The 12,768-nt window shown below is 33.6% G+C and overlaps 2 protein-coding genes across 2 annotated transcripts; both read left to right on the top strand.

Moving 5' to 3' along the window:
• The first annotated feature begins 5,184 nt into the window (after window positions 1-5,184).
• On the top strand, window positions 5,185-7,540 carry LOC141626871 (replication protein A 70 kDa DNA-binding subunit B-like). The gene is made up of 9 exons (XM_074440467.1): window positions 5,185-5,220; window positions 5,348-5,474; window positions 5,655-5,757; window positions 5,841-5,965; window positions 6,271-6,349; window positions 6,474-6,582; window positions 6,683-6,849; window positions 6,948-7,068; window positions 7,180-7,540. The coding sequence occupies exons 2-9, from the start codon at window positions 5,351-5,353 to the stop codon at window positions 7,318-7,320; spliced, it is 969 nt and encodes a 322-aa protein (XP_074296568.1). The 5' UTR covers window positions 5,185-5,220; window positions 5,348-5,350; the 3' UTR covers window positions 7,321-7,540.
• On the top strand, window positions 7,426-11,830 carry LOC141631649 (uncharacterized). The gene is made up of 5 exons (XM_074444290.1): window positions 7,426-7,459; window positions 9,813-9,914; window positions 10,017-10,886; window positions 10,981-11,009; window positions 11,096-11,830. Exons 1-5 carry the CDS (start codon window positions 7,426-7,428, stop codon window positions 11,828-11,830), a joined length of 1,770 nt encoding a protein of 589 aa, XP_074300391.1.
• Window positions 11,831-12,768: the final 938 nt, after the last annotated feature.

Below are 12,768 nucleotides of genomic sequence, written 5' to 3'. Positions count from 1 at the left end.
TTCATGGTTGCAAATTCCATTTTTTCCATAATAGTGCCCATTTGCTGCTGGGATACACACTTCAGGCCGTCAGTTTTATCCGCAACTCTCTTGACTGGAACATAGGAAATTAGTAGTTGTTGATCGAGCTAGGTACTAGCTAGAGACTGCTATGACTATGAAGCAACAACATCATTATATAAAAAGAGAATAGGGGGTTGGTCTGTCAAGTAGCAGCTCAGAGATTGGGGTTAAGGATCATGATCTTGGTAAGCTTAATGAATGTAGCTTTGATGAATTATTCGCCTCGGACCTAAGTTTCTTCTTAGACGGTTCTACGACATACTGTAGAACTATCCATGAAGGAAAAAATGTTGGTTATCATTGTTGACTACTCTTTCAGTTCCAATCATTTGCTTACCTTTGATTAAAATATCTCCCGCAAAGAATAAAAAAGGTAAACAAATGAATAAGACGGAGGGAGTATATAATGTTATAAAACACGGGTTGAAACGCTTATGTTAGAAAGATCTACACAACTATTTGTGCTTATTGGAAACTTCGTGGTTGACGGTCATTTGTATCAACTTTTTATTTACCTTTCCTCGATGTTGTAGGTAGCATTGAGTTCCCCAAAGTGTGCAGGCCGAAAGTGCACCTTGCAAGGCCATGGGCTCCATCTCTAGTCGCAAAAGCGAACAACCGCAATTGTTTCGGGAATTCCACCACCATTCATACCCCTCACTGTGTAAGCACCTTACAAAACTGTGTGGTCCTATAAATTCTAGGGGTAATGAAATCCAGTTTGATTTCATTTATTCATAGTGAATGCATTTTGCTATCACGTTCTTTGGTTGGTAGACGTCCAGCAAAGATGTTTTGTCGATCTTTGTGGCTGATATATTTTTCAACGAATTATTGGTGAGGCGGTCCTCAGTAAGATAAGACAAAGCTTTATCTAACATCAATGGGGAAAAATGGTTTGGGATTACACCATTTATTTCACATTTCAACTCCTTGACCCCTTTCCTTTGATATTCGGGGTACTAGACCCTCAAGTAGTTGGAGAGGATCGAGACTCACGTAGGCCGGTCTTACCCAAGCTTTTGCCTCTTTTAATTTGGATTTTGTTGGTCGAGGTTGTGAACTGAAGGGCTCGTCAGCCTCCTTAGATATCTCATGGTTTGAATTTTTGTTCAGAATCGGGGTGGGGGAGAAAGTGGGTTGGGATAAGAGACCTAGATGAAACCACTAACCAGGTCATTATTTGTGCCTCACCCTAGACCGTGTGTATTCATGATGATCTATGTAGCTTGAGGTTTATACATTTCTAATTGTTTATTGTGGTTCACCACACAATATCAGTCCATTTATAATTCTCTTACATTTTTAAGATAGTTTGACACAAATTTTATGCTGCTTCTTTTTTCTCTTTCCAAACTTAAGCATGCTCTTCTTTCCCTGATTTTCCTATCGTTAAATCTTTCTATCCGTTTTCTATCTTCATCCATATCGATGCGTGTATAGTCGTATAGATTCGATTGCTTGTCGCTCCCGAAACCACTTTTAGTGCCCAATTTCTACAACTAATTATCTTTGTTGATAAATTTTGTTAGTTACTTAATTTTCTAATTCCATTTCCCTCTGTTTTTCTTGTGTTTCATTTACATAGTTAAAGCCGATTGAAAGTCTTCAACTATACTGGAATATCGGATAATGAATCGGTTGCGCGACGGTCGATGGTGCGTTCAAGATGCATTTTAAGGTGAGTTTGCTACCATCTTTTTTATGTTTTATTGTTTGTTTGATTGGAGACAAATTGTGTGAAAGTTTTATTGTATGAAACAGCTAAGTCCATGAGCTAGGTGGTTGACGTGAAAGCGAGGGTAAATTACAACAATTACTTTGTGATACGATGTAATCTACGAGCTAGGTGCTTGAGCTTGACTGATTATTCTTGAGGATAATCATCTCTAATACTTAATTGATAGAGTAAATCGTGAAAGCGAGATGCCTGCAAACTGACTCTATTTTTGTGTTTGGTACTATGTGGATGATTTACACATGCTCTTTTACCATTGGAAGTTCGGTCAGAACTTTTGAAAGATTTACCCAATGTATCCGTTTTTGTGCTTGATCAGTGTTCAAATTTTGATCTTTGGTGAAACTTGATGAATCAATGAAAATTTAAAATTTTTTGATTCAATTTTCGGAATCACAGAGAAAATGATGATATTATATTGATTCATTTATTATTCCTTGGTTTAGAAAACTTGCCTGTGTTAAGGACCATGCTCCATTGGTTGAAGAGGAACATGGTCTTTGTCAATAATTTGAATTTTGCAGTATAACGAGGCTACTGAATCATATGATAGTATTTGAGTAGTGATTTGTTAGTGATGCCATGTTTCTCTTGTGGTGTTTTGCAGCTTGTTTCATGATTGAGCTTTCTTTTGGAGCTTTTGACGGGAGCAGAGCTTATATTCTATTATGACCGGGAAAAGAAGTGTCATATTGAAGGTAGATTACTATAGTGAGTTAGTGTTTTTTTCCTGGTTGTATGAATTATTGTTGGTTGATGTGAATTGGAATGGTTAGGCCTTAGAGTCTTGGACACATATAAAATAGATTACAACTGGACCTTGATGAACTATTGATCAGGTACATTTTAGATTGTAAAATTGAGTTCCAATTGAATCAAGGGTGAAGTTAAAAGTAATGGAGAACTGAGTGGTAGAAAATCATTTACCACTCATGATCTAATTATCACCCTTTTTCCCCACTCTCCTCAAAATTAATAATAATGGATCTTTCACTTCACATTAGCCCACCTACTATTTCTTCCAATAATCATTATTATTATTATAACAATAATAATAATAATAACAATAATAGTATTAGTGATCGGAGTTCCGCAACGGCCGAGTCGGCCTGGAGTAATATGGGTAGCGAGAATAGTCAGTCCTAACTTAGGTTAAGTTTAGGGTTTGATTATATGGGTCATCATGTTAATCAACTTGTTTATAATCGCATTATAATTATAATAATAATAATTATGATCATCATCGTCAACAATATTATTTAAATAGTCAGCAGCCGCAAATTAATGGTAGAGATTTTAAAAGGAGTTCAGCAAGATCAATGATTAAAAGGAATATTAGAGCTCCTAGAATGAGATGAACTTCTACTCTTCATGCTCATTTTGTTCGTGCTGTTCAACTTCTTGGTGGTAGTGAAACTATGTTCCTTTCTTTTCTTCTTCGTATTTTCAACATGTTAATTATTGTGTAATACCGTCTTATATATAGTGAACTTTGAATGTTGTTTTGTTTAATGTTGGAGGGATTAAAGAACATTTTTTAAATGTTTAATTGGATGAATTTTGAACAGAGCAACACCAAAATCGCTTCTTGATTGATGAATGTAAAGGATCTAACTTTGGCACGTGTTAAGAGTCACCTCCAGGTGAGTTATTATGCTTGATTTATGTTATAGTCGATAATGTATGGTTGCGTACATCTGACCCCATTCTTGAACCTTTCATCAAACGAGTGTTAAACCTTACTTTCGGTATCCTTTCAATTGGTTTGGATATCTATGAGAACACATTTACTCTCTGCTTCATACACCCCATACTAAATTCTGATGTCTAGCTCGGACTTTTAACAGCACCACGCTTGTGTATGGAGGACTCGCACACTTTACAAATTTATTTTCTTTTCCTACTCTTTTATCATCTTATTTTGCATTGAGACTCTCTTTTACTCCACAATCAACCTTCCTAATTCTATTTATCGCCACTTTTCTCACTACGTATGTAATTTACAGTTTAATGGAAATTTGTCACCATATAAAATGATATCATATTAACATAATGAATCGGGTGATTTATTTACTTAAGCAAATCGATTACCCTCAGTTAAAGAACATTTTTTAAAATGTTTTAACCTTGTATAAAGTTTTACCATCTAAATTACTATATAACCGATAAAATTAAACATGTGGCAGGTTGGCAGGTTGCATTGGCAGGTCTAATCTCATAAATACTGGCAGGTAGTAGTTTATAAATACTGTTGTTTTTTTGTTTCCTGCATTATTTGTTTTTTTTGGTTTACTTCTTGCATGGTGATTGTCACACATCATAGGTAAGCTGATATTCAGAAATAGATATGCTACGTGTAGTTGCTATCATGCACTATCTTATCATATATGTCTATATATGTGCGGCTTGTGCAGTTTTTATTTTTATTTTTAAGAGATATGTATAAATTTTTTTATGTTAGTGTTTGCGTTTTACAGATTGTTTTCTCTTTTAATTCTCAAATTTTTGTACTTATCTTTAAATCAGAAGGATGCGTGTATATGGATATGTATAATGCTATGAGAATGTCATCACTTTCGTAATCGAAAGTGTTGTATCTTTAATGCTGAGCTTCTGCTTTAGTTTATTATTGTTACGGATAGGTTTATTTTTGAGTTGTTTGACTATAGGATTGTTCTACTTCCATTATTTTGTTATGGGTTTTTTGTCAAAAACTACCTTATATCATAAAGATATATATAGATTTGTTTAGGTCATTGCTTGCGTTTTTGAAATTGTCTTCTCTTTTAATTATTAAATTTTTGTTATTTTTTTAAAATTAGGAGGATGCAGTAGCCTCCTTTTCTGTGTATGTAGATATGTATAACGATATGAGAATGTCATTGCTTTCGTAATCAAAAGTGTCTGGTCTTTAACGCTGACTTTCTTCAGCTTTTAATTTTGTTTCAAACCAAGTTTCAGGTAGTATTGCTTTTGCCATATTAGGCGTTTGTTATATTAGGCGTTTGTCTGGATACAGGCTCTAGATAGAATTACGCCTAGCTGTAATATGCATGGAAGCCACGTTGATTTTTAACATTAAACATTGAGGATAGGTTTGAGTTTCTTCAATTCTCATTAAATTGCCTTGGCCAACATCCACCGCTTTCATTTAACCTTGTTTGTTTTGTTGTGCTCGTGCATTCTTTATAAATTGTACTCGTCCCACTTACTTTTTACGCACTTGTTCTTTCTAATATAGTTTTTTTCCTAATATATATAAATGGAAATCAGAAGGGAAAACCTCTTTCGGAGGTAATGAGAGGCTAGCAAAAACAAGATTACTATAGTTGTTGCTCGGAATCACTTATCCCGAGAGAACGCCCGCATTTCTCCTCGGAGATGTTACGTATCAGAAATTACTATTTAGAGACAAAACGGTTAGGAATTTACTTAATCAATTGTATATTTAGAAAAATTTTATTTAGTCAAATGTATATGTAACAAAATCTAATGATTTAAAATAAGATGACAACTTACTTTTTTTTTTTTTTTTTTTTATATTAGGGTATGGAGATTCCTGCAACACTTTTTGACGCAGATGTTCAGTTATTTTCAGACGTCTTTCACCCGGGAAAAGTATATGAAATTACGAACGCCGTCATCGCACCTGTACGCGAGGACGTCAGAAGAGGTACACAAAATTTTCAGATGACCATCAGGGCTACAACTAATGTTGTTGAGTTGAGTAACTCAAACATTGACAATCATTCGTATATTGTGTCTCTAGACTCCTCTATCGAATACTTAGGAAATCAAGGCAGGATTATATAATATACTTGCTTATTTTATAAAGGTTTTTTTTTTTTCAAAGACATCATAGGCCTTGCTGTTCATGTGACTGCACCAAGAAAAGTTCGACCAAAATCTAGGAACATGGAGTTTGATGCTCGTGATATTTATCTTCTTGATCAAAGGTTTTATCATTTAATTTAAAACTTTAAAGTATGTATGCAGTTGTAATTTTTGATAATTAAGGTTAATGTTTTCCTTATTTCAGCATGAAGCCAACAACGTTGACTCTTTGGCAGGCCTTTGTGTCAAACGAAGCACAAACGATTTCAGATATTGTTGCTTCCCGACCTACTGTTCTAGCAACACAAGTCTCGCCTTCTAAGTTTCGTGGTATGAAATCCATTTTAAAATTTCCTTTTATTGTCTTATACTGTTGTTCTGATATTACTTTTTTATTCTTTATCATGTTTCACCTTATTTTTTGTCTGTTATTTTCTACGATAAATTTCGGTTATCTTTACGTGTATATTATTTCCATACAAATGAACTTTCATTTCATTTAACAACTTTTCCTAATTGTCTCGTCATTTTCTACAATTTGATATTAGTAGTCTTTTTTTTTTAAAGTAAATTTCACGTTTTATTTTTTTTTTATTATCAATCTCAGTTTGTTGTATATTGTTGTACCAATACAGGAGGCCGGTGGAATACAACTTTTTTTTCTACCGTTCGATTAGACTATGATGGCCCAGAAGCAGTAGCTCTTAGACAGTGGTTTGTTCTTCTTTTTTTTAAAAAAAAAAATTTCCTATTGTTACACAAATTTATCTCCTTGCTTGGATTACTTTAAATTACCTACTATTTATTATATTTGTTTTGCTTATTTTCACAAATGTAGGGAAACCGAAAACGCTGAAGAAATAGCTCGAATTGCAGAACATTTGCATGAAACTGTTGGTGAAAACAGTAGGATAGTCTTACCGATTGCCGCACTCGGATTCCAAGAGGTATGGCAATTTCCGATTTTATGGTATTACTAAATATATTACTTTTATTTTACCATAATCATTTAATTTATGATAAAAAAATTTTAAAAAATTGTTTCAGGATGGTGCGATTGTGTGGATTAAGGGTCATGTAACACATGTTATCAATCCGGAGAGGTGTGTATACTCATCTTGCAGTATATGCAATAGTGGAACAGAAACTCCGATTGGCGATAAATTCCCGTGTTCTCAGACCGCCACACCGCATATAGGAACTTCCGTTTATAGGTTAGTTGTTATTGGAATTTACTTTGTTATGTTACGTATAGATTTATCTTTGAATTGTTTGACTATAGGATTGTTCTAAATAGATTATTTTGGTATAGGTGTAACTTGCAAATTCGCTTTGACGACGAAAGCTCTGCTATAAAGCTCACTCTGTTTGATGTACTTGCGGAAAAGGTCTTAAAACGAACAGCTACAGAGATTGCTTGCCTTTCGGCTGAGGTTAATTCTTTTCTTTAGTTTGTTAAAAAGAAAAGCAAAATAAAAGCAATAAAATCTTTTAACATTGTTTTTTAAATTATAATCTTTGCATGTCCTATTTTGTGTACGTAGGAACGCCTTTCTTTGGTCAGCGACTTTGTCGACAGTGTCCGTGGTCAACTGTTTACTATTGAGTTGTTAGCAAAACGGTTTGGCAGCTCCAAAAAACAGCTCAGGTTTACTCCTCGTCATGTAGAGGCGGTAGCAGAGTAGAAGACGCTTCCACTACATGATATGTTGTCGTAGTCTACATACTTGTATATAGTCATCAATAAAAGAGGTTTGTTTAGCAACTTATCCATTGTATGTACCGTGCTTATGGTGGTTGAGTCTGTACTTAAGTGTGTGGCAGGTATGTGGTCTGTTTGAGTTTGTATTTTAAACAATTATCTTCACGTATGTAAACTATATGAATAGAAAAAATACCGAGTTTTACCGTTTTGCAACAATCCTTTATGCGTATATTTTTATATTAAATGTTTACTTGCATTACTATTCTCCGAAAATGTGTTTTCATATTGAAAATCCTTTATCGAACCATTCTTACGTTGGTTGTTCTTATAACTTTTATTGCTTATTATGTGCATGTAATGCAGATTGCGAATTTCGAGTTAACCTATGAAATAATAGGATAATATATTTTTTTGAGTAATTATAATAAATTTTCAGAAAAAAACCATGTACGAAGAAAAAGGCAAGCAACCGTAAACAAATATAGCTATTTATACAATGAACCGCAAATATAATTATCGTTTTTATAAGAAAGTAAATTATGATGTTTAACGGTAATTATAGAAATAACAATCGGTCTTCCATATGACCGTCTCTATTCTTACGACTCTCATCCTACTTGTCCTATCAGTTACTCCTTATAAAATGTCACAAACTTGTTACAAAATATTGACATCTCAAACGAGAATTTTGGCATAACATATTAACGTATTAGAATTTTTTGTATACTATTTATTTTATTAGACATCTTAATTAATGGTTTCTCAAATACGAAGTATTAAATAACATATATCTTCAAATTTCGAAAACCGAATGTATACGTTTTGGATTACTATGATATTTCGCCGTTACGTCATTTTTTGTTTGTTGATTTAGGTATTGTTTTAATAAATATAAATGTACCCTGATAAAACAAAAATCATAATTACATATGTTTTGTTTTTTTATAATTCAACTTTCTATAAATTGCTTTCAATGTTCTCACATAGATTTATGAAAAAAAATTCTAAGAAAAACAAAATGTTCTCTAAAACTTGTACTATCAACAGCTACAACATATTTTGAGTAATCTATCTTTGTGCTTCTTCAAGGTGCGCATTTCTTTTTCTTTTTTTTTTTCCCCAAAAGCTTTTGATTTTAAGAGTAAAATTTATTGTAAAATTCATAGACATAGTTGAAAAATATAAGTGGACCAACTTATATAAATGGCAAAATGATGACAGAAGAAACAGAAAGGTTCGGCCTATCAGGATAACTTGGGCAGAACATTAATGTAACCAAATCTTATTAATCGTCTTCATTGTGAATGGGTGATTGTTACTCCCTTTGTCCCGGTGAATTGTGATTAATTTCCATTATGGGGAGTATTAGTCAATTGTTATTTATTTCCAGTTTTGATAAAATTTTGGTTGAAAAAGGATATGTGCAAGTGATGAAATAACGTAAGTTTTGATCTATTTCAGATTCTCTCATTTCCTTGAACATTGTGTCAAAAGCAATAGATAACTAATAAATAGGGACTGAGGGAGTATTATTTTCTGAAAATACATTAATTAGATGGATGCAGTGACTTGAAATAGCGTCGGGGCTATATAAAGAGGCGGTCTCGATAAAAATATTTGCATAAATTGACTTTAATTTTAATTTAATGTTATAATGTACTTGTATAATATTATTAAGAGGTAGTAAAGAAAATTATTACCGTCAAAAGTTACTTTAAGTTCAGTTATTTTTGCCTTAAGTTACTAATATTATTATACTTTACTATTAAGAAAACTTTATGACATTAATAATACATTTAAGTTTTATGTAAAATAATAATACATTTCAGTTTTATATAAAATCTAATTAAAACGCGTAATAACCTTGTAAATAAAACCGGCAAAAAGAATATTTGTATATATGTATTTATGGTAGAAAATGAGACAATAAGGAGGGTAAAGAATTTTCTAGATAATTTAGATAGAAATTGATGAATATTGAGTAAATCATTTCGGTATATATGTATTTACGGTATATAAGTTTTAATTAGTTGAGCCGAAGCCAATTACCAATGGTATATTTAGAAACGATTTTGCTAGAATATATTTAGAAAATAACATTGAGCGCAAATTCCAGTACTCTTTAACATGCGTGAGTGTGAATTTTGAACGGAAATTTTTTAGATGTGTTAATCCTTTAGTATATAGAGAATTCATGTTTTCGTTAAGTTACGTATTCTACGCTTTCTACGCGCAGTATTTTGGATTGTATAAAAATAGAAGTCAAATTTCTACCACTACTAAGATTTGCACCTATAAATAAAATATATTTGTATCTTTTCCGAAATAAGTATTTCTACTTATATTTTAAAAAATAACATTTTTTAAAGTATATATTAAACTTTTTTTCTTTTTTGTAATATATGCTTTTGTAATTTTATTATATAGACGAATGGAAATCCATTTAGAAAATGATACTATTTTTTTATGTAGAATTCAATTTGAGTATGTTGTCGGATGTTGCTTCAACTTCTCATGCCCATCAGCCGTTAGAAGACAATCAGCGTGACAATGTCCCCGAAGTTAATTTTAAAGGTTTGAAACATTTAACTTAATTGTGAATTTATGTTGTTTTTTTTAGTATAGTACGTGTATTATAGTTTTGTTAATACTTTTTATTTGTTGATAATGTTTAAGGTAAAAAAAGACCGCCAAAGAAACCATATATACTTCCTTTCCCAAGTTTCTGCTCATATTGTGGGGCAAAATTGTTTAGGAATGAATCGATAAATTTTTGTTGCGGTCAGGGGGATATTCGACTTACACAAAATTCTGTTCCGGAAATTATGCGTCATCTTTTCTTAGGAAATGACGCAAATGCGAGTAATTTCCAGAAATTTGTGCTGTTCTACAATAGTTCTTTTGCTTTTACATCGTATGGAGTAAAGAAAGATCCTGAACTTACGCATAGGAATCGCGGCATCTACACATTTCGTGTTCAAGGACAGTTTTACTATTTCATAAATGACGTACTTCCAACACAAGAAGAACCACGATATATGCAATTATATTTCTTCGACACTGATGTAGAACTTTGGCATCGTTTACGAAGTTGCCCCGATCTCACGCAAATTGTCGTTAGTACACTAATGAGGATTATGAATGTTAATCCTTATGCGGTTTTTTTCCGATCCTTGAGAGAAGTTGGTATTGATGAGGAAAGTCGTATTGTTATTCATACGATCCAACCCACGATCAGCGTACTCACAATGCACCTACTGCATCTCAAGTTGCAACGATTTGGGTTGAAGATGAAGGTTCATCAACCTCGTAGGCATGATATTGTTGTATATGCTCGGTCAGGGGTAAGCCATCGTGTACGACATTATTATGGCTGTTATGACCCTTTACAATATCCACTTCTTTTTCCTTACGGCGACACAGGATGGCATCAATGTATTTACAAGTACAATAGTTCACATCGTCGTCGAGAGGTTTGTCCTACATTTCCTATAAACGAAGTTCTTGTCCAAACTGCGGAAGATTTGATAGAGGCTGAAGATGCAGGTTGGTTATTGTTTTATATATAAATATTTTTATATTACTTATAATTAAAACTCCATTCTAAACATTTTTTTTTAAAAAAATTTTTCTACTACAGTAGCGAGTTCTTCGGAATCGGAAAAAAAGGTTTCTTGTAGAGAATATTATCATTACACTTTGCGATTCGACCAAATGATTCGTCTATTTTATTGCGTTGCGGACGTCTTCTTCAGCAATACGCTGTTGATATGTATATTAAACTTGAATCAACCAGACTTGATTTCATACGAGCTAATCAAGCTGTTATTAGAGCAGAACTTTATCAAGGCGTGATTGATAGCTATAATGCAGGGCAATTATATGGTGCTAATATTGGACAAATTTATATTCTTCCATCAAGCTTTATAGGGTGTGGCAGAGACTTGCGTTGTCGCTACCTTAGTTCAATGTCGGTCGTTCAGCGTTATGGCAAACCAAATATCTTTCTCACCATGACATGCAATCCTAGGTGGCCAGAAATAGAACGTGAATTACTACCACACGAGGAAGCACAGAATAGACCTGATCTTGTTGCCCGTGTATTTCGAGCAAAACTTATTGAGGTTAAGAAAGAAATTGTTGAGAAAAAACTATTTGGCAATGTTGCTGGATACGTATATGTAGTTGAATTTCAGAAGAGGGGCCTACCGCATGCACATTTTCTCATCATATTGGATGGTCACAGCAAAATACGGTCCCCGGATCAATATGATGCTTTTGTGTCCGCTGAAATTCCAAATGTGTTAGAAAATCCTCACCTTCATAGTGCTGTCTTAAAACACATGATGCATGGTCCATGTGGTAGAGATTTTCCAACAAATCCATGCATGAAGAACGGAAATTGTAAAAATCATTATCCGCGTGATTATGCGGATATGACGACAAATGGTCGTAATTCATATCCTATATATCGACGGCGAGAATGGTAGAAATGTCAGAAGTTAAATGCAGACTACTACGCTTGATAATAGGTGGGTTGTGCCTTATAATCCTTTTTTGCTTGCAAAATATGACTGCCATTTGAATGTAGAAGTATGTTCAACAATAAAAGCAGTTAAATATCTCTACAAATATGTTTACAAGGGACATGACCGGATTTCTTTTACGGTTGAAGATGGTGTTGAACAATGCGATTACGATGAAATTACAGCTTTTCAATCAGCACGATGGATATCACCACCTGAGGCAGTATGGAGAATTTTTAGATTTTGCATGAATGAAATACATCCTAATGTGGTGCCCTTACAAGTTCATCTGCCAAATATGCAGCCTGTACTCTTTCGTCCGTATGAACGCCTACAGAATATTGCCGACGATGATAATCGAAACGAACTATGTTAATCGCTTTTTTGAAAGGAATCAAACTGATGCTTATGCACGTACTCTACTTTATCAACAGTTTCCGGAACACTATGTTTGGTTAGGGCAAAAAGACGAGAAGATTTGGCTTCCACGAAAAAAAGGTTTTGCTGTTGGTAGGTTAGTCTACACCAACCCTACAGAAGGTGAAAGATACTACCTGCGATTATTACTTGCAAATATACGAGGAGCTCAATCATTTGAAGATTTACGTACCGTCAACAATGTTACGCTATCTTCGTTTCAAGAATCAGCATATGAAAGAGGCCTTCTTGAAGATGATAATTCGGTGGAAAACAAGCATCGGAAGCTTCAAATTTTCAGATGCCATTTGCTTTAAGACGCTTATTTGCTACATTGCTCATTTATCGTACGCCCGAAAAGTCCCAGGCTTCTATGGGATCGTTTCTTCTCAGCGTTATCAGAGGACTACACATTAGCATTTCCAGAAAATCCACGTAAAGTTCTGAATCTTACGTTTAGAAGTATATGTTGCATCATAGAGTCA

Source organism: Silene latifolia, chromosome Y (assembly GCF_048544455.1).
Source record: "Silene latifolia isolate original U9 population chromosome Y, ASM4854445v1, whole genome shotgun sequence".
In the NCBI taxonomy this organism is placed as follows: domain Eukaryota; kingdom Viridiplantae; phylum Streptophyta; class Magnoliopsida; order Caryophyllales; family Caryophyllaceae; genus Silene; species Silene latifolia.
Note: the sequence above shows the minus strand (reverse complement) of the source record. Positions and strands in the feature narration are given on the sequence as shown.

Bases quoted from the DNA above. Each gene is read 5' to 3' on its own strand.
- LOC141631649 (XM_074444290.1), top strand. From the start codon at position 7,426: ATGGTGGTTGAGTCTGTACTTAAGTGTGTGGCAG. The intron at 9,915-10,016 runs GTTTGAAACATT...ATAATGTTTAAG, and splicing joins CCCCGAAGTTAATTTTAAAG to GTAAAAAAAGACCGCCAAAG. The intron at 11,010-11,095 runs GTTTCTTGTAGA...CGTCTTCTTCAG, and splicing joins CTTCGGAATCGGAAAAAAAG to CAATACGCTGTTGATATGTA.
- LOC141626871 (XM_074440467.1), top strand. From the start codon at position 5,351: ATGGAGATTCCTGCAACACTTTTTGACGCAGATGTTCAGTTATTTTCA. The intron at 5,475-5,654 runs GTACACAAAATT...TTTTTTTCAAAG, and splicing joins ACGCGAGGACGTCAGAAGAG to ACATCATAGGCCTTGCTGTT. The intron at 5,966-6,270 runs GTATGAAATCCA...GTACCAATACAG, and splicing joins CTCGCCTTCTAAGTTTCGTG to GAGGCCGGTGGAATACAACT.